General features: G+C 42.6%; 1 protein-coding gene across 1 annotated transcript in view; it reads right to left on the bottom strand.

Moving 5' to 3' along the window:
* Positions 1 to 26,429, bottom strand: part of TESC (tescalcin) — an 85,574-nt gene that overhangs the window by 10,025 nt on the left and 49,120 nt on the right. The window contains exons 3-6 of the mRNA XM_029620070.1: positions 18,992 to 19,072; positions 14,737 to 14,876; positions 3,804 to 3,865; positions 3,590 to 3,697 (exon numbers count right to left, since the gene is read on the bottom strand). Coding sequence (XP_029475930.1) covers positions 3,590 to 3,697; positions 3,804 to 3,865; positions 14,737 to 14,876; positions 18,992 to 19,072 — 391 coding nt within the window. The remainder of the gene's footprint in view (positions 1 to 3,589; positions 3,698 to 3,803; positions 3,866 to 14,736; positions 14,877 to 18,991; positions 19,073 to 26,429) is intronic.

The following is a 26,429-nucleotide window of genomic DNA, read 5'->3' as shown; positions in this document are numbered from 1 at the left end:
AGACCAAAGTGAGAATGCACAGTGCCAGCATATTGTTCAGCTGGAGGTGCCTGCCTGGAAAGCTAAACATTGGGTTAGACATAAAGTAAATTCACATTGCTCGTGGCCAAAGTTATTCTGTTGCTGTGTCCAGTGTAGTACAAGCAACTAGACCCTAGCACATGGACAAAGCAATAAAACAAAACAGCCATCAGAAATGTAAGCTAAGTTTTACTCCTGGTGGCACAGGAGTTAAATCTCTTAATGAAAACTGTGCCTTAAGTTGCCTGCAATTTACTGCACTTCCCTGCATTGTGGGGGAATAGTTAATGCCTTTATTTACATGGGATTTGCATGCACCTGTGCTAATTTTAGCACTGGTTTTTACTCCTATTTAGCATGCATTTTTTTCAGAATGAAAATCCCTGTTTAAATACCAGGGTTAATTTAGCAAGGAAAAATGTGCTCTAAATCAGGAGTAAAATCCTGTGCTAATGTCAGAGCTTCTTATCATATCAGCCCTTTTCATGGCTAAACCTTTATACGCATATACAACCCTATACGCATATATATACGCATATATAACCCTAGCAGATATTATAAACTGCTCCTTATCACATGGCATCTACCCAGACGACCTAAAAACTGCCTCAATCAAGCCACTGCTAAAAAAACCAAATCTAAATGCATGTGATCCCAACAACTTCCGCCCTATTTCCAACCTACCATTTATAGCTAAAATCATGGAAAAACTGGTAAACACCCAACTATCCAACTACCTAGAGGACCACAGTATTCTGTCCCCAAACCAATATGGTTTTCGCAAAGCCGCAAGCACCGAAACGCTACTAATTTCACTCATGGACTACCTACTCTCTGGTATTGATAAAGGCCAAGCATATTTACTAATCCTCCTTGACTTCTCGGCGGCCTTTGACACCGTCAACCACGCCCTTCTTCTAAAACAGCTGGCAAACATTGGTTTAACAGGTGCCACACTAAACTGGTTCAAAACATTTCTAGAAAACAGAGGATACAGAGTCAAAATTCATAATAAAGAATCCCAATACCACCCTTCTAATAGAGGAGTGCCGCAAGGATCATCACTTTCACCCACCCTTTTCAATGTCTACCTGCTACCACTCTGCCAACTACTTACAAAATTAAGCCTGAAACATTTCCTTTTTGCAGACGACGTACAGATCGTAATCCCTATAAAAGAATCAATCTCAAAAACAATGGAATACTGGGACAGTTGCCTATTAGAAATTAAACTTCTCCTCAACAGTCTAAACCTTGTACTCAATGCTTCGAAAACAGAATTCCTGCTCATATCACCGGAAAACAATAACACACTTCCTAAACCACCCACACTCCTTCAAACAACCCACGTTAGAGACTTAGGAGCCATCCTAGACAATCGTCTCAACCTCAAAACATTCATTAACCAAACCACCAAAGATTGCTTCTACAAATTACATATCCTGAAAAGAATAAAACCGCTGTTTCACACTCAGGACTTCAGAACAATCTTGCAAGCAATAATCTTTTCCAAACTAGATTATTGCAACTCATTACTATTAGGCCTCCCAGCTTCTTACACCAAACCTTTACAAATGGTTCAGAACTCTGCAGCCAGAGTCCTTACAAATTCCAGGAAAATTGACCACATTTCACCTATTCTCAAAAACCTCCATTGGCTTCCGATCCACTATAGAATCATGTACAAAACCATTAACATCATTTACAAAACTATCAACCAACACACGCAACTCGACCTACAAATACCACTTAAAAAATTCACCTCCGCCAGGCCTATCAGGGAACACTACAAAGAGTCACTCCAAATTCCAAAGGCCAAAACCTACCAACATAAATCCTTGAGTCTCAGAGCCTTCTCATCAGCAGGTCCAGCTCTCTGGAACTCGATCCCACCTGATTTGAGACAAGAGCCATGCTCTTTAACATTTAGGAAAAGACTAAAAACTTGGCTTTTCAAAAAAGCATTTCCAAGCCTTGAATAAAACCTCCTCTCACTAGCACTAACTCGTATGCAATAATGGAATGTAAACACGAATCAACCAACCTCAAACCCTCTCTCACTAATTCCTGCTGAATATTTATCATACTATTACCATTCACAACTGTGTCATATTTATTCATTTGATTACCTATGTACCGTTTCATAGTCTTATTTTTTCACTTGCTATTCTAATGTATCAATAGGCTGAAATGTAAATATTGTGCTGTTCAATTTCTCCCCTTCCATCCCAAGTTTATTTTCCTTGTTTTTTGTAACTTTCCCTCTCCCTTTTTCTGATTCACTGTATTTCAAGTTCAAGGTTCTTATTGAAAATATTGTTTTTTACGTTACGTTATGCTTTACACTCCTTGTTATTTGTAAACCGGGTTGATGTGATGCCTATCATGAAACTCGGTATAACAATAAATAAATAAATAAATAAATAAATAAATAAATGTATATATCTCAACCTACCAAGTAACTTCTTCATAGGAATATGTATCTAAGTATAACATTTGTCTTGTTTAACCAAAACGTGAAAGACTTTCCAGAAATTCACAAGTCAGGATTAAAGAAAATTATTGAGATTTTCTCCTGCAGCCTCTCTGTTTCTCCCTCCCTCACCCCCTTTCCTGCCAAGTCTCTCAGCCCAGTTTCCCACACTGATAACACCGGGATGGTGCAGATTTACCTAAGGAGTGCTCAGGGACCGATTTGCTGGGTCAACGTAAGATGAACGGGTGTAATAAATGCAGCACACCTGAACTGGTACGATTGTAACGCTCTCTAAAAGGGGTGGGCGGGCTCATTTATAAAGAAACTCTTCAAAACATGGTTGCTATCATGGATGCCAAGAATTTTCAGAACAGCCTAAAGATTTTGAAAAATAATTATAAAATGAAATGTTTAATGAGTGCAGGTTGCCATATGCACTTTTCAAATATTTAACCTTCCAGAGTAAGCTTCACATAGAAATGCAGTTTAAGCGCTCTTTCTCTATTTTATTAAGTAGGATGGCCTTATGCAAGTTAAGGGTGAGCAGCTGATGCAGTGCTGGTTTTGCCCATTGTATGCAGGGATATGTAGTCCTGTTGGGGGCAATTTTCACGTTGTCTGCCTGGAGACAAAGTCCATGAGTACTTTTTACCCATGGACTTAGTACCACGCCCCACAGTGCAAATTACCGGTAACTCTTGCAATGATTTTCCCGAATAGTAGTTAGGTCCTCCAAGGAACATTTTGATGTCCTGCTATTCTATTGTTTTTAGGTGGTGCATCTTCCCTTAGCCTCCTCTCTAATTCCGTAATTGAAACCGTAGGATGCTAGCACCCAACTTTCACATCTTTAGGACCTTGTTTTCCGTTTCTATTTTATTTTTCCTGAGAATTTCAGTGTTATAACATAAAAAAATCAGAGGAAATGCCTCAGTATTTCTCCTGATTCTTCTCTTGTTATAACAGTCATTTTTCCTCCGATTTTTGTTTGTAATGACATTGAAATTCCCAGGAAACATAACACACAAACTGAAAATGAAGGTCCCTACACATTCTTTTGCTTATAAAACATCTCTCACTCATCTGCCTTACCATTTGTCCTACACAAATGCTGGCAGCTTCCAGCATGGCTCCATCTGCAATGCATCTCGCCGACTCCTTCCCTATGTTAGGGTTACCAGATAACAGCTCTTCCACCACCTGCAGAACAGGGATGGAGGGAAACCAGAAGCAGGACTTACTCTAGAGCCTGTAGACCTGATGTAAAATGAAACATGAATAGGAAAAATATGCAAACCATGCTTACATTTCTATATTCCTCCAATGTGATTTTCTGATCATTGTCCGAGTCATACATGTGGAAAAGAACTGGAGAGACAAGCACAAGTTGCAGACAGTTAGATATTTCATGTTTTAATATAATTCCATTTTCTGCAGGAAAAAAAAAAGTTCAAAACCACTCATAGAGGTTTGGTACATGCCCTTCAGGGGCCCTATTATAAGATGATAAGCACCAAATATTCAAACTATATCTAAGGAAAAACTTAAGGGTCAGCATATTGAGTATTTCAGAGTTGCAGAAAAATATAAATGCTTTTGTTTATCCCACCTGCATGGTGAATACCAACTTTTTGGTTCTTGATTGATCTTTGTGGTTTTATATCATTTTATATACATCAGTTTATACACCACAATAGCCTCAATATTCAAAGCAATCTGTTTAGGTAAGTTAGCCAGATAAGAATTATCTGGCTAACTTACATGGGTGCTGCGAAATATCCCCTTATTTGGCACTACTAGTGCATTTGGTGCTCTGTGGATCTCCCCGTGAACTGCCACGCTTACCTACAGCCCTGACGCCGGCAAAGAATCTGGAGCAGAGGCGCGGCAGGTCGCCGCAACATCACAGGCCCAAAGCAACGCGCAGCAAAGATGCCGCCAACTTTCTGCACAGCCGCCCCTAGGTGTGCGTCCTGCCGACTTACCTGAATTTAAAGGGCCTGCTGCGGGAAATCCTATGCGATGCCTCTGTATGACATCACAAGCCCTGGCCTGTAAAAGGCCCGTTCCCTCTGCAGTCCTTGCCTCGGCAATAGGTCTCCCACAGTCCTTGTAGTGTGAGTTGCTTTATCGTTCCTGGTCTTCGTTCCTGTCTTCAGTTCTTGGGGTGGTCTTGTCCATCAGCTCCTGTGGTCAATCTTCAGTTCCTCGGTTCTTCAGTGTGTCTTTCTTCCTGTGTTGCTCCTTGGCTCCCTGCCCTGCCTATCTGTCCCGCCTTCCCTTGGACAGATGCCCAGTATTGACCTTGCCTTGCTTCCCAGACTTCTCTTGATTGCCATCTGCCACTGACCACTGCCTGACTACTGGACCTTCCTTGAGCATTGCCTTCCATCGACCACTACCTGACTACTGGACTTTCCTTGAACACCGCCTGCCACTGACCTCTGCCTTGACAACTGGACATTCCTTGAATGCCGCCAGCTTTGACCTGATCTTGTTTTCAACTTTGCCTGCACACCCCAGCTTCAGCTATGGATCTTCAGATCATTAACAGAGGACCCCACTTAAGACCTGCCGGCCCCGGCCCCGAAAGGCTCAACCCGAGAGGAATGTGGGCTGGTATATGCAAAGCTCCAGTTTGGCCTCTGCCTCTCCCAATTCTGCCGGCCAACGGTGGGGACTTACAGGGCTCCACTCTGCAGGTTGACCCACTCCACCTCTGTCCAAGGGTCCATACCAGCTACTTAGCTGCATAAGTTATTTCTGGCTAAGTTAGACCTGCTGAATGGCAGATCATACTTGTGCAAATTAACTTAACTGGATAAGTATTATCGCTACTTATATGGATAAGTTAGCTGGATAAGTAGTGCCATCCTGCTCCGCCCACTGCCTGCCCCCAACATATTCAGCTATTTACTGCTGAACATAGCCGGATATTCAACAGCTGCCATTTAACCAGAAAAGTCCGACATATCCAGCTGAGCAGTATTTGAATATTGGGCTCAAAGTGATGGCGTAATGAGGCATATGCTGTCATCTGTCATTGTGATCATTTATGGAAGTCAGATTTCCCCCAGAATGTACGTATGCTTATACATCATCATCATTGTTTATTTATTACATGCTTTTCCAACAAAAGAGCTCATAGCACATTGCTGCAAGTTCAGATTTACAACAGCATTTGTAAGCATTTCTGATTATAGACATAAGATAAAGTAGGGTGATTGTACAGTAGGTGAAGGTACCAGTTGGGAACAGGAATATAGGGCTTAAAAAATGGACCAAGAGTGGTTCTGGTGAATGTCCAAGTAGTCTTTTAAACTGATGAATGAGTAAGGTGAAGTGTAAGCTAATTTCTGTGCCAAATAAATTTTTGTTTTTTTTTTCCAGTAGTGATTGGATAAGGTGCAAAGCATTTTTTTCGGTGACATAGCAATTCTGCTTTGTCAATTATTCTTTTAGATATTGACAAGATGGTTTTCTAGATTTCATCTGGCTAAGGAGCAGTGGGTTTGAGACTGGGGAAAGACTGCAGGGTGTAGGAGTAGAACTTATTATGGTAGTTTCTGCTGCATCTCAAATCTTCCTTTAGCTGATGGGTGCCTTGAGAGGCAGGCCATACTGCAGCTCCAGTCCAAAGTTTCCTGAAAGAGCTATGCTTTTAGTAATTTTCTGAAAGTTTTCAACCCAGTTCTTGAGCACGCCAGTTTGCCTTTTTTATTTTTTTTTAGGCTAGCTCCAGCCAATATGCATGAAATGTGTTTGCATGCACTGGATCATCTATGTACTTATTGTGGTTAGCATGAAAACCAGACCATTTGTGGGGCTCTGGAGGACTGGATTAGGGCCCATTAGCTTACATTATCATAAAAATTTGTAGATCTTTCTAAAGTTCCTTTAACAGAATGTGAAAACTTATCCAATACCCATGCTATTAGTCCTGCGGTGTATTCAATATGGATGCTGGCGTCATTACAGTGGTAAATCAGGGATTTGGTTTTGACTACTATGACATCATTGCACTGTTACAGTAATGGAAAAGTCTGAAAATGGTGTAGATAAGCTGCTTAAAACTGCCAAGATGATTAACATTTGTTGATAGTTGTATCTAGGATCCCCTATGGGATAATACAAGTATTTATATCTATCTACTATCTGGAGAACTGACCTTTCTTTTTCCTTCCTTCCTTCCTCTTAAGAAGACAATCCATTGCCTGCCATTGTCTTAAGATGTGGGCAATTTCCTGGCACATGGCCTCCACCTCAGAGCTAAACAGCTAAATAGTCTGAGCATGAGGCCTCTTCTACCTGGACTTAGTGCATTCATTCGTTTTCTATTGAACGTTGCATTAGTGAGAGGAGAGGGAACAGCACTAGAAACCATAATCTGTTATTGCCCACAGCAAAAGCACAACAGAGAGCAGAGACTTCCAGCTTCCATAGCACCTAGTACAGACTGTGCTAATCTTTGTAATATAAATATCTGTATGCTAGGAATTCGAGATCACTGGTTCATAGCACCTCATGATTTCTGCTTTCAGACATTACAAATGCTGTACAATTCAGTCAAGTCAAAAACCTAGAGCTGGCAGCTTCTGTGTCCTGTGCCATTCCACTGAGATACCCACTCCCAACAGGTAAATGGCTCTGTGCCCTCGACCAGTTCTCATAGTGCCTCCAGTTGTAACATGTAACAGGCTCTATGTCAGTTCATGGAGCCTTTCCGACCTAGTGGGATATTTTGTGCTCCGGGGCTGTTCCACTACATTCTCAAAAGCAGAATTTTTAATGATCACTTTTTTGTCAAGTTTACAGAAATCAGTTTAATAAAGTGAATAATAAGATCTAGGGCAGTGCTTTTTTGTGAATACTGTTGCATCTTCTGGCTGAAGGTAGTTAGTCCCTGGCCTTGTTCCAAGTATAGCCCAAGCACAGTGTGACAAGGAAGGCAGTGTTCAAACTGCCCACTGAGGTGAAAAGTATCTGAGGACCTTCTACTTAATTTTATAGGTGGTCTAAAAGAAATTTCAAATAAATAAATACATAATTCTCAAAGAGAAATTGAACATGGACTTTCTCTATGAGGCTCGCCAGGGGTGAAAAAGTACCTATGGGCTTCTGCACCTGCATTTTGGGCTAGAAAGTTTCTAGCAAAAATAACACGATGTAGATTTGAAAATACAATGCAGGGAGATAATTTTCAAAGAGTTATGCAGGGTTTGCACACGTAAACTCTGCATATCTGCACATAAGTGGTATGTTTACTTATATATGCGCTTTTAAAAACCTCAAGGGTACACATGTACGTGCAGCGAAAAAAAAGGAACGTTCTAGGCGCGTTTCGGGGAGGGGTTTGGAAGTTGTTTTTTTGTAAGAGGTATAGGCACGCCCATTACTGAACTTCTTCGTAACTTTTACAGCTGTAACCGACTCGCGCAATTGCAATCATACTTCTCTTTTGTCTGTAGTTTTTGGGTGGGAGGTCTGGGTGAAATGTTAGAGGGTCTGGAGATGGAGGCACTGGCAAACTGGTGATTCCTCGCACAAGTACGCACTCTCAGAAGCAAAGTACGTGCGGGCTTTATAAAACTCCTGCCTTCGTGTTTAATTCTGTTCTTGCGTGCAAATTTTTATAAAATGGGTGGAGAAAGCATACGTATTCCTGCATTACAAATATATGCATGTACTTTCGGGTCATAAATATGCACTATTTCATAAAATGTGCAGCTCTCCCCAAACTCTATAAACCTCTCCGCATCACTTATGCACATGAATGATGGACTGCAGGCAGTTTTGAAAGTTGGGCTCCCTATGTTTTATTTTCTACTCACCCCAAAACATGACCAGGGATCATTTTCACTGCATGGGGTTAAAAGACAAAGTACTCACATTCTGAAACCCTGCACATAATTTTTAGCCGCTTTGAGGTAAGCAGTTTTCAGTCAATTTACTCAGGCAAATCGATATTTAAAAACTGTTGTCCACATTCCTGGCAAAGCACAGCTTGCTATATCACTGTTCATGGCTCGGAGTCTCTGAACTGTGCAACGGATCACTTACAAAGGCAAAATTGTGCCCAGGATAGGCACAGAAGAGCTTCAGTGGCAGGGAAGATGGCCATCAAGTATGATCTGCGGTATTGCAGGAGGTATAGAAATGGGCAGAATGGATGCTCTTTTTCTGCTGATCATTTCTGTGTCATGGCTCCCATGAGTGTATAAATATGGCAGGGCTGGCGCAAGCCATGCATTTGCACAGAGCGGTAGTCTGGAGGGGGCAGCAGCCAGAGTTTCACAGTCAAGTGGAGGCTGCAGGCAAGTAGTAGCTCACCAGGTGGCCCAGAGAAAGTGACAGCTGCGGACCACAAAGAAGACAAAGCCGCAGGGCTGCTCAGAAGATCGCAACACACCGGAAGGCTGAGATAGAGAGGAGGCTGCTGATCGCAAAGACGGCGAGGTCTCTGGGCCGCCCGGCAGCCCTCAACTCACCAGGCGGCCAAGATGAAGAGAAGGCCACAGTTGTCTGATGGAGAAGATGAGGCCGTAGGCTGTCCAGTGGATCCCAACCCCCTAGGCGGCCGAGAAAAGGATGAGGCTGCAGGGCTACCCAGCAGACCCCAACCCACCAGATGGCCAAGTTAAAGAGGAGGCTGGACCATGGAGAGGACTATGCTGCTTGGCCACCTGATGGACCCCCAGAGGCTGTGGGTTGCACGGCAGATTCTAACCCGTTGGGTGGATGAGATAAAGGGGAGGCCGTGGGGCTGCTGGAAGATCCTGTTGCGATTCTGCCTGCTATGCAGCCTCCCAACCACCAGAGGCCCTTGGGGAGCTGCTCTTGACCTCTCTCCACTCTTAGTCACTGTGATCCCATGACTAAGCAGGGTCCAGACTATTTAACCCTGCCTCTGGTTATGCTCAGCTCTTGGCCTCACATCTCTGAATGTCTTTAGTTTTTTAGGTCTTCTTTTTCCAGGTTTGTTCTGTGGTTTTCCTGAGCCTTTTTGTTCCAAGTTTTGCTCTGTGGCTTTCCTAACCCTTATGTTGCAGCTTTGGCCCTGTGACTTTCCCAAGCTTCCTGCTCTGGCTTTGCTCAGTGGCCTCCCTAGGCCTTTTGTGTTACCTGTCTGGTCTGCTCCAGTGTCCTAGCCTATTCCAGTGTGCCGTGCCTCCCGGCATCTGGTTCCAGATTCCAATTCCATGCCTTCCTTTGGTTCCAGCCTTGCCTCGGCTCCAGTCTCCAGTCCAGCACTAGCCTCGGTGTGGGGGAGGTGGATGATAGCTTAGTTATGTCTTGCCCTGTAGCCCTGGACTGTTCCAGTGGGGATTACCCAGCCTAGATGGGTCCTCAACCACAACAGATCCCAAACACCAATGGCCAAAGTGAGAGGAGGAACTGGGGCTGCCAACCAACCCCCAGCTAATGAAAAGCTGTAGTGACTTGAGTGTTTGTGTGAGCGAGAGGGCATATGTGAGCATGTGTGTGTGCATGAGTGAGCATTTGGGAATGTGTTTGCCTTTTCATTAATAGGATTGGTATTGTTTGAGTGCTGGAAATTGGTGCTGTTTTGTTATGGGAAGTTTATTATATTGTTATTGTAATTCATAAGAACATAAGAACATGCCATACTGGGTCAGGCCAAAGTTCCATCAAGCCCAGTATCCTGTTTCCAATAGTGGCCAATCCAGGTCACAAGTAACTGGCAAGATCCCAAGGGGTAGATGGATTCCTTGCTGCTTATCCCAAGAATAAGCAGTGGATATCTGCAACTCCACCTTAATAATAGTTTATGGACTATTAGGAACTTCTCTAAACTGTTTTTAAATGAAGCTACACTAACAGCCTTCCCCACATCCTCTAGCAATGAATGCCAGAGCTTAATTAGGCATTGAGTAAAAAAATATTTTTTCTTATTAATTTTAAGTGTATTGCCTATTAACTTCATTGTGTCCCCCCTGGTCTTTGTACTTTTTGAAAGGGTAAACAACTGATTAATATTTACTCATTCCATTCCACTCCTTATTTTATAAACCTTGGCCATCTCTTCTCCAAACTGAAGAGCTCTAACCTCTTTAGCCTTTCCTCATAAGGGAATCATTCCATCCCCTTTATCATTTTGGTTGCCGTTCTCTGTACATTTTCTAATTCTGCTCTATCTTTTTTGAGATGTGGTGACCAGAACTGCACACAAAACTCGATGCAGGACTCCACGGTGCAAATCCATCCTTATTCAATATACTTGTATTCTCTTTTCAATGTTTTTGACTGCTGATTGAAGTGTTCTGGATGGTATATCTAACCATCTAGCTACTCTGAGACCTTTTCCTCCTAATTGAAAACATTTTTAAAAATTCTAAATTAAGAAATAAATATTTGAATTTAAGGTTAAAAGTTAAAAATTCTAAGAAAGTTACTAAATGGAATAGAAGCATATTGAATAGGGATTGTTTTGCAAAATATCACCCACATCTTCTGTAGAGCTTCCTTTTTTTTTTCTTTTTCTTATGTTTTCCTTTGGGAACCACTTCTCCTACCTTACATATGTTTGAACTTTGAAAGTTACCCAGACAAAGCCTTTGAAATTGCAGCAGCTTAAGTCTCGTGATCAGAATGAGGTAAGGCCCCAGAAGGTAGCCCTGTCCTGCACTTATTAAAGAGCTGCAGTGGGTGGTACAGCTCGGCTGCCTCATTACATCATAGCTGGGGGGCATTTTAAGGCATGAGGTGCAGGTGAAATGACCCAAGCACTGGAGAAGCAGGTAAAGTACAGCCAGAAGTGATTTACTGGGGATCATCTCCACATAAAACTCAATTTATTTTTTTTCTATTTCAGATCACCTTGTCTAAAACTTCTCTGAGAGCTGGAAGCAGGGACTGAACAGTACTGCAAGGTGAGTGACCAGACAGGAACTGGGCTTGAGGCCTCGAGCATGGTCTTCTCACAGGTTTCAAGTTCATATTATTTCACCCATCCCCATGTCTGATTCATCTTTAGAATTTTGTTTTTAAATATATTTTTGTGTCTTACCTGGGTGTCTACCTGCCCATGCGACACAGGCTTGATACCACAATGCAGTTTTGTAAGACAATCACATTATAAAATGTCCAAACAGCAATATCTGTGCAAAACCTTACTTAATAAAGAGTGGTCCCTGTGCATCTGTCCTGCAAACTCCTGTAACCTAAGGAGGCAGCAAGCCAAAGCTCAAGACTCAAAGATGTTAGGAGATAGGTCAGAGGATTATAAAATAGTTCTTGGGGTTTTAGTTTAGGTACCAGACAATAGTAACTAACCTTCTAGCAAAAGTAGTCAACTTAGAAAAATGACAGCAGAAAATTTTCATTTGGCTTATCTTGTCTGCCCATCCACATCATCTGTTCAGTTCTACCACTCCCTTAGAGGTCCTCTGTGTTTATTCCAGGATTTCTTGAATGCAGATACTGTCCTGTCTTCCCCATTGCCAGAGTAGGAGGATTAAAGCTGCTAAGTGTCGCAGAATACTAACAGTGTCCGGTGGGGAGTGATGCAGTGGACAGAGGAAGAAATGGAGGTGTGAGAGAGAGAGAAGGGAACATAGAAGGGAGGGAGGATCTCCCATATTCCTACTTCCTGGGGTTCCAAGAAGTCTTGTGAGCCGCTGCCGGGCTCCTCCCTCAGTGCAGCTTGGATGCCCCCAGCGCTGGACCTCCAACATGCACGCACACCGTGCCAGGACGCTACTGTCTCCTTCGGCTACCCTGGGTCTCCTTACACGTGCTCTGAGACTCTTTTTTTTTTTTTAAGTCCGCAGTCCCACAAGTCTCCATCTCCAATCATCCCCCTTGCCCTCCAGCACTCCTGTCCACATCCAAAGCACTGGTCTTCCCCCTCACCTTCCCTCAACAAAACAAACAAAAAACCCCCCAAACAGGGTTGTGTGCAAGACCCAACTCTGATCACCATAGGCGACGCTCCAGCCTCCAGCTCCCCCCCACCCCACCCTCCACACGAAGGACACCAAACACCTCTCCATGCAACCTCCGCCCGCCGCCACACACACCAAACCCAAATCGCCTCAGAAAGAGCCGCACCAGGTCATGCCCAACCCCCTGCCCCAGGAAAAAGTGCCAGCGGTGCCTCATTTCAACCTTTTTTCGTTCCCTCTCTCTGAGTTCTGTGCCATTTGCCTGGAATGCAGCGTGCGGGAATGTGTGCGCTCGGGGCTCTTCTGGTGCAGCCGTCCTTCGGGGTGGGGGTCGTGATGGCGGCATGCGCACAGAGGAGGGGGCTTGCGCTTGACGTTCAGTGTTGCCTGGGCTGCTTCTTGGTGTGCAAGGGACTGCTTTGCTCTGCGGTTTTGGGGAAATCTGAATGTCACGGGCTCTTTTTCCTTGATTGGCCAGTGCTGGGCAAAGGGGGCTTGCTTTGGCAAGCACCGGCCAATGCGCCCTCCCTCCCTGAGGCCACCTATTTTGAGGGGGAAAAAGTGCGTCCTATACGCCAGTAAATACGGTATTTTCTTATATTATGCCTCAGTCTGCCCCCTTTCACCCTCATCCCTTGACCCTAGTTCCAGAGCCTCCTTTCCGTTGAAAAAGAAACAGAGAAATGTGATGGCAGAAAAAGATCATACGGCCTATCTCGTCCACCCATCCACATCAATTCATGTCGCTTTATAATCCCTATCACTCCCTCCGAGATTCCTTGTACTTATCCCATGCTTTCTTGAGTTCAGATACTGTTGCTGTCTCCACCACCTCTACTGGGAGGCCGTTCCATGCATCCACTGCCCTCTCTGTAAATAAATATTTGAAATATTTCCTTAGATTACTTATGCCTGCTTCCTTTCACCCTCATCCCACGACCCCTCATTCTAGAGCCTCCTTTCTGTTAAGAGGCCCCTCCCCCCTCCTGTGCAAGGATTCCTAATCTGCGCACTTAATAAAAACGATTTATTTTCCTTCCAGCTCTTCTACCACGTTGTAGGCATGATGGGGTTTTGTACTAGTTCAAGTACTAATGGCTCAGCGGAAGGTCATTCCCTGGCAGCTGATATTTTTCTAGAAGGAGCTGAGGGCCCTTAACCAGTTCAGACAGAAACAACAAGAAAGGCCTTTGCTAAGATTATGAACCTCACCCTGGAGTTCTTTAATTAAAATAAAGAAAAACAAACAATTATCTCTTTCAGACCTGCCACAGTGACTCTTCTGTTTACTTCACTGGTTAAAAGATCAGTACATAGAATGCTGGACATCAGCCAGTCTGAGAGCAGGATTCCTATCCCAGCCTTGCAGGCCCTTCTCAGGAGGTTTATAATATTATACAGTTGCAATGAGACACTTGATGATAAATTATACACAGTTTGGGGAGTTTACAGCACTTTGCCGTATGCCTCTGGCCCAGGTGTGTGTGTGCATAATCCTCTAATACCCCCTTTGGGTAAACACAGGCTTAGAACAAAGCATGCTGGTAGACATTAGATAAGCAGTAAAGCACCTGATGTCAAGTCACAAGGTAACAGTCCTAGCATTCTAAATTTACTATCGTTTCATACTGAGAGATTTTCTGAACGTTTTGAAACAGGAGCTGAAAATCAGGACCAGTTCATCAGTTTGCCATTACCTAGAGCAGATGTGGGCAAAAATGAATACTCAAGGGCCATATTGGGGGAGGGGGCAAGGAGAAAATGAGAAGGCGGTGTTCCCCCACAGGAGGCCTCCTATAAGTCTGAGCAGAGGCCTCTCTTATTTCTGGTTGCACGCTCCTTTGCTGAAGACGTCATTTAGGCCTGCCATTGCTGTCGTAAGCCAGGACCCAACTCCAGAGTAAAAACTCTCATGGGTCAAATATGACCCATGAGCCTTAGTTTGTCCATTTCTGACCTAGGTTGAAAAGGGCATCTGGGGAATCACTGCAGGGGCTGCAGCTATCCATAATGAATATCATCAGATCTATGTGCACATGTATGGTTTAAGAACAATTTGGATGGCGTAGCTATCCTGAGAAACCAAATCTGCTTGTGGCCCGTAAGGCCTAGAGTTGAGAACGCCTGAACTTACCATTACAAAGAGCAACACTGATAATTTAGTTCAGCGGTTAGTATTATGCTCTAGTCTACTATCTAACTCATAAGCCTGCGATCTCATAGGAAAGTTTGTTGGGATCCTGACTAAGGAAAGATAAAGAGTAAATAAAATTTTGAGTTGGAGGTTGGGGGGGGGGGGGAGGGGTGGCTGGGGAAAAGGTCACCAAACCTTACAGCTGAGCTTGTCTTTTCTGCACTGCTGCACCTGCTCTTCATCCAACTTCTCCCCAAGTGGCCTGAAGTAAGACATGATGGTCAAGAACTCCTCAAAATTGATCTCCTCAGCATAGCCAACAGGTCCTGTCCGCAGGTTCCTTGGGGAAAAAATATGAAAGGCGAGAGAAGCATCACCTCTTGCTATACACAGACTTCTTGCAGTCTCATTCATAAGGTAAACAAAAATTTGATGGGACACAGCCAGCATGGATTTACCCAAGGGAAGTCTTGCCTCACAAATCTGTTTTTATGAAGGGGTTAATAAACGTGGATAAAGGTGAGCCGGTAGATGTGGTGTATTTGGATTTTCAGAAGGCGTTTGATAAAATCCTGCATGAGAGGCTTCTAAGAAAACTAAAAAGTCATGGAATAGGAGGCGATGTACTTCTGTGGATTGCAAACTGGTTAAAAGACAGGAAACAGAGTAGGATTAAATGGTCAATTTTCTCAGTGGAAAAGGGTAAACAGTGGAGTGCCTCAGGGATCTGTACTTGAACCGGTGCTTTTCAATACATTTATAAATGATCTGGAAAGGAATATGATGAGTAAGGTAATCAAATTTGCAGATGATACAATTATTCAGCATAGTTAAATAACAAGCAGATGGTGATAAATTGCAGGAGGACCTTGCATGACTGGAAGATTGGGCATCCATACAGCAGATGAAATTTAATGTGGACAAGTGCAAGGTGATGCCTATAGGGGAAAAATAACCCATCTGTAACTACATGATGTTAGGTTTCATTTTAGGAACCTAAGATCTGAGCATCATAGATGATATTACATTGAAATCGTCAACTCACTGTGCCTTGGTGGTCAGAAAAGCAAACAGAATCTTAGGAATTATTAGGAAGGGAATGGCAAATAAAATGGTGGATTTAGATGACCTAGAGATAGACCGGGCCAACTGGTGGACTAACTGGTAAAACTTGTAATTTCCTTCATGCACATGTTACAAAACGTGCTGACTGGCATGTGTAAAAGCCGACAAGTACTAAGGAAAATATGCAAATACTAATTTCTTGTGGAAATGCTTAAAATTAGGAGCACACATGCACACCAATAGGTGTATTTTATATAATGTGCGTACACTTGCTTGGACGATTATAAAATTCATGCGCAGGTTCGCTCACGCCCACACATAGGCACGCGCGTGTGCATGTTTTAAAGTTATCCTCCATGAGCACATCATTCACACAATAATCAGTAAATAATTCAGTCAGTTTCCTACTGCTCCTCTTATATAGATACAAAGCTGTTGTTAGATCTCATGTAATAAACAGTTAAAATTCATATCATAAAATTCATATCTGTAGGCAGATTTACTATAGTTTTGAAAATGTCATTATCTGTTATAAACTTGCTAAATTCTCATCGTGCAAATCTGTGTGTGTGTGCTGTATAATTGGTTCTTTTAATGTTGCGTTATATAAAGATGTTGTGTTTTTTAATTTTCAATCTCCTTTCATTTTCCTAGCAATCATGTTGTGGACAGGAATATCAGCCTCCCTCCCTGTTCTGTCAAAATGATTTCACTCTTCTGGCTCAGGACAACCTGTACAACCCTGGAATATGGGATGAAGAAGGCCCCATAAACATCTGCACCCCACAGCTGATTTATTGATGTGACTCATATATATTTCTACTAATCCACCGTAGTCAATATATTTGAATTATTATTTTTTTCTTATACCAGATCACCCCCCAGAGGCACTCATCTGCTTGGCTTATCTAAATTGTCCCTAAGATGGGGCCTTGGCTGTTGGAAGATACGTTAAATATAGGGTCCACCTGTCTAGCTGCCATAGGACTTCCCAGGGCAACAAAATGTAGAATAATCAGACATCTTATCAATGCTACTTTTAGACAGAGCTCTGAAATTTCATGCTTCTAATTACTAATGCCACTGAACTCTACCAAAGAAAATGGCACAGGGATGAAAATAACGGTCTTGGAACAGAAAGGAATCACAGACTTGAGAAATGAAACCACTTCCAATCAGTCTGTCCTCCCTCGCTAACCTCCCCACCTCAATTTAATTCTAAATGCATTCTTTATGTGACCAACATATGTCACATAAAGAGAAACCCTGGTTCTTTGCTATGTTTTACTGTCTCTCCCACAGGAGGACATGTTGGAGTTGGTAGCATAATTCAGTGGGTCAGACCATTTGCTAAGGCATTCCCCCATAAGAGTGGCCTTAATGGTTTAATGTGGGGTTTTACTATAAGGGTCCATGAGAATATTATGAGAGAGACTTGTTGGAAGCTTGCAGCATGAGGACAGGCTCTCCCTGTCTCCTAGTCTGCATAGGCTGGCAGTTGATAGTCACACTGTGGTCCTACACCAGGCAGGTTTATTGTAACTCACTGATTCCTGAAACCAACATGTGGGATTAGTTTTCCCATTCTGAGGGAGTAAATCTGCATACCCTGGGAGATAATACCTGGTGACCTGCAGCAAAGGACCAAAGAGTTGGCAGATGGTGTTTAGGAACGGAAGAAAATTTCAGCAACTACTCCAGCTACTGAGCTTCATATCGCTCTAATATTGTTATCTATGTACGGAGAATACCCCAGCTGCTGATCTCCGTATCGCTCTAGTATTGAGTATCTATGTACGGAGAATACCCCAGCTGCTGATCTCCATATCGCTCTAATATTGAGTATCTATGTACGGAGAATACCCCAGCTGCTGATCTCCGTATCGCTCTAGTATTGTTATCTATGTACGGAGAATACCCCAGCTGCTGATCTCCGTATCGCTCTAGTATTGTTATCTATGTACGGAGAATACCCCAGCTGCTGATCTCCGTATCGCTCTAGTATTTTTATCTATGTACGGAGAATACCCCAGCTGCTGATCTCCGTATCACTCTAGTATTGTTATCTATGTACGGAGAATACCCCAGCTGCTGATCTCCATATCGCTCTAGTATTGTTATCTATGTACGGAGAATACCCCAGCTGCTGATCTCTGTATCGCTCTAGTATTGTTATCTATGTACGGAGAATACCCCAGCTGCTGATCTCCATATCGCTCTAGTATTAAGAATCTATGTAAGGAGAATACCCCAGCTGCTGATCTCCATATCGCTCTAGTATTGAGTATCTATGTATGGAGAATACCCCAGCTGCTGATCTCCGTATCGCTCTAGTATTGTTATCTATGTACGGAGAATACCCCAGCTGCTGCTCTCTGTATCGCTCTAGTATTAAGAATCTATGTAAGGAGAATACCCCAGCTGCTGATCTCCATATCGCTCTAGTATTAAGAATCTATGTACGGAGAATACCCCAGCTGCTGATCTCCATATCGCTCTAGTATTGTTATCTATGTACGGAGAATACCCCAGCTGCTGATCTCCATATCGCTCTAGTATTAAAAATCTATGTACGGAGAAGTAAGAAGAAAAATGATCCCCTACAGCAGTTATCAAGTGAATGGTGCTTAAGGAGTTTGGATAAAAAGAAGTAACAAGTACTAGGGGAAATCCAAAGAAGTTTGATGATGGGCCCCTGTTGTATCCAAAGTGAAGGGGGGAGTACAAAGTTTAAGGGAGGCCCCTGCATGCTTCTACTTTCCATTTTTGGTTATGTAATTTGTTTTCCATGGACTTGCCTAGAAGAAAATTACTATCTGTCAGATTCTCACTCTTCACCAGTAAAATAATTATGGTTTGGAACAATATTCTCTGTGTCACTGGTGTTTGTTTTATGTCCTATAAGTAAGTCACAGTTTCCCTAAGGGTCTTGAAGCATCGCTCCTTCCACTTCCCATCCTGTTGGAGGAACCCAGGGAAGCCTCATGGGGTGCACAATGGCCCAGCAGCTTCCAAAAATTTGATGAGATATGAAAAAGGAAGTTACAAAAGGATTCCCCAAAGAAGTTGCAGTACATGAGTTTTGAAGAGGATACCGTGTTTTCCACATCACACTCATGGTCACTAGAAACCACCTTGACCGCTAATGCTGATGTTTCTGCTGACCCAGTGTGGCGGCATTTGGAAAAACGAAAACAAATGCTGCAGTTTTTAGTTTAGCCAAAGAAAAATAAATAATTTTATGTTATTTATGTTATTTTTATGTATGTTTATTGTAAACCGTTTTAATTAATTCTTTGAATTGTAAAGGCGGTATATAAACGTTATAAATAAAAAATAAAATAAATAAATAAAATGGATGCACAAATAGCCCAAAGAAAAATAACTTACCTCTTGTCAAAAAAGGCATTTACAATTTTAGACCTAATTGGATTCAATTCCAGATCAGGGATGCTGTCAAAATTATTTTTTCTGCAAAATAAAAGAAAGTGAGTGAATAAATATGTGAAAATGGATGGAAATAGGCTTAGGAGCATATTGAACAGTGAGAGAGAGGACAGCCATAGAATGCTAACTGTGAGAAAGACAGGGCATAGAAGAAGAGAGAACAGATACAGGAGAGAAAGTGTGTGTCTGACTGGATGCTGGGATGGAAATATATTCATGAAATAGTGTTTGGCAGAGAGAGAATGAGAAGGGAGGACTGTTATGTATATATGCCCTTTACATGAAATACATTTTAAAAGCACATTTATGTAATGGATCTACTCTTCGGAATCTGCCAGATTGGCCACTGGATGTTGGGCTAGATGGACCGTTGGTCTGACCCAGCATGGTACTTCTTATGTTTTAAATTTTTTAAACTTTTCTTTTTAAATTGTTTTAAAACTTTTCAGAGGAGAAAAGGGGGCAATCAGAGGATAGAAGGCAAGAGGGATATGATCTCAAATTTGGATAAATAATGCATCTGCTACTTATCATAGCACCATAGTAAATGTTGGCAAATGTAGATCAATTAATCCATCCAACCTGCCCAGTTATTCTGGTCCACACTGTTGAGGATATATCCCCATTGCCAGCCTGTAGGATAGCCAAGCTGTCTGTAACTTCCCAGAGGATAGAGACACTCTAGACTCTGGCTCTTTTTACATAAAACTTTATTCTTCACAAACAAATGGTTCAACATGAACAGCTTATCTTCAGCAATATTCCCATTTAGCATTTACCTTCAGGACAGAAATGTTTCAGGAGCTGCCTTTACCTGGAGACAAAGGAGCTTGCCTATTCCCACCTGGGCCCAAACTCTTATTCCTACTCTCAGGGGCCCTGTCCATAGAGCAATCTGTTTCTCCAGCTTTTAAGGTGGACCAGGATAGATGCCTGGTCCACCACTGGTTAAGGAGGGTTTTCAGAGACCCTCCTTCACACAGCCGTAAACGTTTGACCACTTCTAGGATATCATTCTTTATCCAAGTCGGTTTTTGTTTTCTTCTTGTTTGGTTCTCTGCCATCCTGGATAGATGAGCATACAAGACCCCATATTAAATCTACTACCTATCCCCCCTCCCACCAGGTCTTATCACTACATTTTGTAATAATCTAAACAGTTTATCAAAGCTGACTAGGGCTTGAGCATACCTCAGACACACACGAGCACCCTCCGCTCCATAATCAAGGCTAACTATCTCTGGTTCAGAGCAATCGCCCCCAAAATCCTGACTCCACATACCAAAGTGTTAAGGAGTGGGATATACCTACTTAGCATTATAAATTATGGGTTTGAGCGCACTCTGGACTTGCTATAATGGATGTAAGTAAGTGCTCTTCAGAGTTGCACACAAACAGACAGCTGGCACTAAACCAGTTAATAGATGAAACATGTTCCCCTTGGGGTATCTTCAGCACAGGAATCAAGAAAACAACTAGTAGATGATTATAATTTTCGTGTTAATGACATGGTGTTTCTTAATTCTCTTTTAGTAAATTAAACACCCTGCAGCTGTGGTCCAGCCTTGCTCTCTCTTTGGCTCTGGACCATCATTTCTGTAGGGTTTTTTTTTGTTCTTTCTTGATGATGTTTCTTCTGTCTCACTGTGCCCTTTCCCCATGAAATTTTTGTCCATATGGTGTGTGATTTTTCAACAAGACTGATGGCACGAACAAGTCAGTCACTTGCCAGGCAAATGGTTAGTTTTACTTCATGGATCCCATGCAGTAATAGGCCATGCATAAGAGGCAAGGCACAGGATAATAAATGTGAAGATCAGCCACCAAAGTTTATGAAGGCTTTCTCTTCGCTGCTCAGACTAGGATGGCCAATTTTAAAATATTATTTGGTGGGATATTTTGGGATTTCTTAAATTTCATTAAAATATTTTAGGCCAGGTGAATATTTTTGCTGGACAGAGTGGGAAAAAAATGGGCATTTTGAGCTGTAAAGAGGGAACATCACCCAAAATGCAGGACAGTTGGCCATGTTAACTTGACCACTGGTTTCACAAAAAGGGATTCATGTATGAATGCCACACAAATACATATACCCAGAGGGCAAAGGTCAAGTTGCAAGATACAGTATATTCAAAGCCGAGCTGCACCAAATGTACCATTATTGTCTAAGTAGTTTTGCTAGAATTTGATTATAGGGTCTGAGCTGACATTATTCAAAGGACTGTGCTTTTGCATGGTGATGGTACAGTTAGTTTAGTTTAGCTTACTTTCTTCATATACCACTTTTCCCAAAATGTATAAAACTAATGATCCAGATAATTATCACCTTCCAGGAAGCTGCTACTACCTTGAACAAGAAGGGACCAATGCAATAAGACGCATGCTGAAAATGGGTGCTTTTATTGAGTGCCCATTTTCCTAATACACGTGCAGCCACATCCCATGGGCACCCAATGCAATATATAAATGAGAGACAGCATTAAAAAGGACGTGTTAACGGAGAATTGAGCATTCATAGAGCTCAATAGTTTATTGCATCAGGCACCCAATTGCAATGGGTGCGCAATATGATCCTGCTTCTGTTTTTGCTATAATTCATTTCTGCAACCTCAGCAAAATATTAGGCACATCTTGCTATCGATGTCCAAATTGTGTAGCGATTTAAAAAAAAAAAAAAAAAAAAGGTTTTTTTTAAATGATGTGAAAATATACAATTATTTTCTCCACCAAAAGCAGTAAATTGTGTCACAATGATACCAAGGGGGGGGGGGGGGGGGGGGGAACGACACACTTATCACATTACAGAGAGCCTATTTTTAAAATGTTTTTCATGAGCCTTTTGACTGCAAGCTGACTTTACTCCACCTCCGAGGCTGGAGTTAAATTTACCGTGTTAAAAAGTGTGTATTGGGCGCCCAGTGCTTTTACTGCATTGGGGTTAATAGCTAATTTCCTGATCTACATGTAATTAACATCTGATGGGTGCTATCGGGTTCGCGTTTGTTAGGGCGCGTGTTTTGGACACGTTAATCGATCAGATGATGTAGCAGACCAGGCGGTAAATCATCAATTGTTCAAGGCTAACCAGACCGCTCTGAGGATGGATTACTCTCTTTAAGAATGGTACCCACTACAGATAAATAGCTGGAAACCATTTGTTATACTCCCATTGGTGAATACATGACTGTAAAAGAAGTTGAGGCTACTCCAGGAATTGTGGTTCCAATACAGGGCTGTTTTTTTAAAAAACGTTTATTTATTCAAGGACCATACAAACATCATGCAAAGTACATCTTGCAAATGCCGGATGTTCCTAGGCTGACTGGACCATATTTAAGAACATAAGAAATAGCCATACTGGATAAGACCAAGGGTCCATCAAACCCAGCATTCTGTTTCCAACAGTGGCCAATCCAAGATACAAGTACATAAACATTAAATAGATCCCAAGCTACTAATGCCGGTAATAAGCAGTGGCTATTTCCTAAGAGGTGGATTTTAAAACAAGCATGTGCCCATACACATGCGTATCAGTGTGCGAGCAAGGATACACTGGAGTTTTTAATTGTGCACGCATGTTTAAAATGCACAAACTGCACATAAGTATGCTTCTAATTTTAAGAGATTACTCAAGCACAGCTAGCGCACTTGTTTCTTCCATAGGACCTTGCCTGCTTTTACGTGCATTCGACAGTGAATTTCAAAACATGCTCATGCAAGGCACATTTCCAGTTTTGCAATTAGTCCACTGGTTTGCCATTTAACAGCAAAGTCGTTTAGACCTCTCTAATTCTTCATCCTACATGTCACCCAGTTGACCTGGACCCCTCACTCTTTTCTATAAACCCTAAAACTTGAGATCTATAGGCGTGCTTCTCATCAGAAGCAGCAGTAAAGTTATGTGGATATCTAACGTGTGCACACTGCCGTTTTTGGAGTTACGAACATAAGTCTTTGCCCCACCAAAGAGCACCCCCTTATTCCTTATGCATATACAAGTACATATGCGCATATTTTGTGGCTTTTTAAAATCTGCATTGCTCATGCGTAGCCCACATATGTGCATGCATGTGGGTATTTTTGTGTGAGCAATGCTTTTAAAATCAACCTGTTTTTAAAATCGACCTGTTAATAAACTTGACCAATAGCCGTTTATGGATTTCTCCTGCAGGAACTTGTCCAAACCTTTTTTTACACCCAGCTGAATTAACTGCTTTAACCACATCCTCTTACAATGAATGCTAGATTTTAATGGGTGTTGCGTGAAAAATAATTTTCTCCGATTTGTTTTAAATGTGCTATCTGCTAACTTCATGGAGTGTCCCCTAGTCCTTCTATTATCCGAAAGCGTAAACAACCGATTCACATTTACCCCTTCTAGTCCTCATGATTTTGTAGACCTTCATCATATCCCCCCTCAGCCATCTCTTCTTCAAGATGAACTTCCCTATTCTCTTTAGACTTTCCTCATAGGGGAGCTGTTTCATCCCCTTTATCATTTTGGTTGCTTTCTCTGTACCTTCTCTAGTACATTTATATCTTCTTAGAGATGCGTCAACCAGAATGGAACACAGTACTCAAGGTGCAATCTCACCATGGAGCGATACCGAGACATTATGACATTTTCTGTTTTATTCACCTTTCCCTTCTAATAATTCCTAATATTCTCCTTGCTTTTTTGACTGCTGCAGCACACTGATCTGGGAAACCAGTTGACTGGCTCAGTAAAAAAAAATATATTGGCTTAAACAAAAATGACTTCCCTAGACTGTTAATGCCATTGAAAAAAACTGCATATGTTTAGATTTTATTCTTTGGAATTATTTTATAACTTGCTGTTGATGTATATGGGAGTAAGTGTTTTGGTGTGTATGTGTTTGTGATTTATTTATTTATTTTCATGACACTTCTTATGGTTTGTTGTATATTTAATTGTTGATATGTAAATTATTGATCTGTAAATTGTTCAAAAGAATAAAAAATACTTTTAAATTAATGTTTAGGTTTATTTGAAATTTATCATATACTTGCCCTTATTATTTGATAAAACCTGTTGACTGGCCCCAGCCAAGCAGTGGATCAGATTGCAAACCCAGATGCGTGGGCTAATTATCCAGATATCAAGGTGGCTATACTTGAAAGGGCTGGGTATAATTCGGAGATATATTGACTGTGGTTCCAGAAAGGGACCCTCCACTTCAGAGAGAGCCTTAGGAATCTTTTTCATTATCTCAAGGACCTTGAGTGGAAATGGCTTCAGCCTAATGTGAAGTCAGACTGACAAATGGCCGACTTAGTCTTGCTTGAACATTTCATAGAGGGCTTACATCTGTCCATAAGGCAATGGGTACAGCAACATACCAAGCTTACCCTTGAATTGGCCATTGAGTTGGCTGATGCCTTCCATCAAGCCCAACTCGCAACAGGGAATCCTGGGGTATGTTGAGGATAGAGGGATTTAGCATCCAGATACCTGATCCTAACAAGGAGAATAGGGGGACCCAGCAACAGTCCTCAAAGCAGCGAAACTCTGTCTTGACATTCAGAGGACATCCAGTAAGCTCCTGAAATAGTTTCACTTGTGGAAGGTAAGGCCATTTTGCCAAAGACTGTTGGTATGCAGGAGGTGAGGCCATGGATATTGGCTTGGATTTCCAGCCTAACCTTTAGAGCAACAGTGTTTTCCACGTCCTTTTCCTCAATCATACCCAGGATTCCCTGTTGCGAGTTAGGCTTGATGGAAGGCATCAGCCAACTCAATGGCCAATTCAAGGGTAAGCTTGGTATGTTGCTGTACCCATTGCCTTATGGACAGATGTAAGCCCTCTATGAAATGTACTTCCTCGACCCCTTTCTTTTCTCTTTTCTGAAGTTGTAGCTTCTTTAAAGGTTCTCTGAGTGTGGCGGCCTGTCAGTGTCAATTTAGGAACATTATAGAAACATAGAAACATAGAAATGATGGCAGAAGAAGACCAAACGGCCCATCCAGTCTGCCCAGCAAGACTGGCATTGGACTATGTTCCACTGGGCTTGGGGCTGGAGGTAAGTATAGCAGTCTGCAGGTCATGCCTGTGGACTGCCAAACGCAACAATACCCCCATCTTAAGCCCCCTCCCTGAGGGTCTCGGTCTCTTGGGATGAAGCACATTAAATTATCTTAATAGATTAGGGTCCAGGATGTTAGAAGTGGGTTCCCAAGAGTTCTCCTCTGGACCATAACCCTTCCACGAAAGGAGGTATTCCCATTTCTTGCCTCTGCTCTGAGAGTCCAAAATTTCTTCCACTTCATAGACCATGCTATCATTTCTGGTTACTTCTTGAGGTTCTGGAGGTGCCCTAGAAGGCCAGGTAATATTAATGGGTTTAATAAGGATACATGAAAAAACATTATGTATGCCCAAGGTGGGCAGCAGCAGCTTTAGCTGATAGGTCACAGGCCCTATCTGGTGAATTATAGGCAGGGCCTGTGGAACCACTAGGCAAGCTAGGCCTGTGCCTAGGGCGCTGAGATTTAGGGGGCGCCGCCGCTCTTGGCCACTTCAGGCGGCAGAATTTTGAAGGGGCAAAAAGTGCCCCTTCAAAATTCTGCCGAGCCCCCGCCTTACCCTGCCTCCCCCCCCCGTCGGGCCACCCTCCCGATGCCCCCCTGGTGGTCCAGCGGAGGGCCCAGGAGTGATCTGCCGCTTCCGGGGCCTCTGCTGCCACTAACCAAAATGGCGCTGGTGGCCTTTAGCCCCTACCATGTGACAGGGGCCAACCAATGGCACCGATAGCCCCTGTCACATGTTAGGGGCTGAAGGCCACCAGCACCAGGGGTGGATAGGCCTATCAGGGGATTGGGCTTCCCCTGGTGGGCCGGTCTAGCTCATCATATGGCCGAAGTTTCCGGCTGCGCCGATCTTCTTTCTGTGTGTGTGTGTTTCTGTGTGGGTGTATGTGGTGTGTATGTGATGTGAGAGGAATGGAGCTTCTGTTTGGGTGTATGTGATGTGTATGTGAGAAAGGAATGGAGCTTCTGTGTGTGTGTATGTGAGAAAGGAAAGGAATGGTGCTTCTGTGTGTGAGACAGGGCCCTATACCACCAGCTTCCAGGCTGGCCTCCAGCCTGTGGCACGGAGTCTTCCTATCCAGAGGCCTGTCGCCATGCAGGCCACCATAGACACAGAGACCCGACACTGCGTGTCCATGAAATAAAATTTAACTTAAAGTGGGTAGAGACAAATACTAAAGCAAAAAAAAAATTTAAAGTATTTAAAATGTTCATCTCAGCAAAATCACAAATTTAAGATACTGATGCCAGGTGGGGTTTTTTTTTTTTTTTAAGCATAATTTAAGCATGAAGACTAGAATAGTTCCAATCTGAAACGGTTTGGCTTTTTTT

The sequence above is a fragment of the Rhinatrema bivittatum genome, chromosome 11 (genome assembly GCF_901001135.1).
Source record: "Rhinatrema bivittatum chromosome 11, aRhiBiv1.1, whole genome shotgun sequence".
Classification (NCBI taxonomy): Eukaryota; Metazoa; Chordata; class Amphibia; order Gymnophiona; family Rhinatrematidae; genus Rhinatrema; species Rhinatrema bivittatum.
The sequence above is the reverse complement of the archived record's forward strand: the minus strand, read 5'-3'. Positions and strand labels throughout refer to the sequence as shown.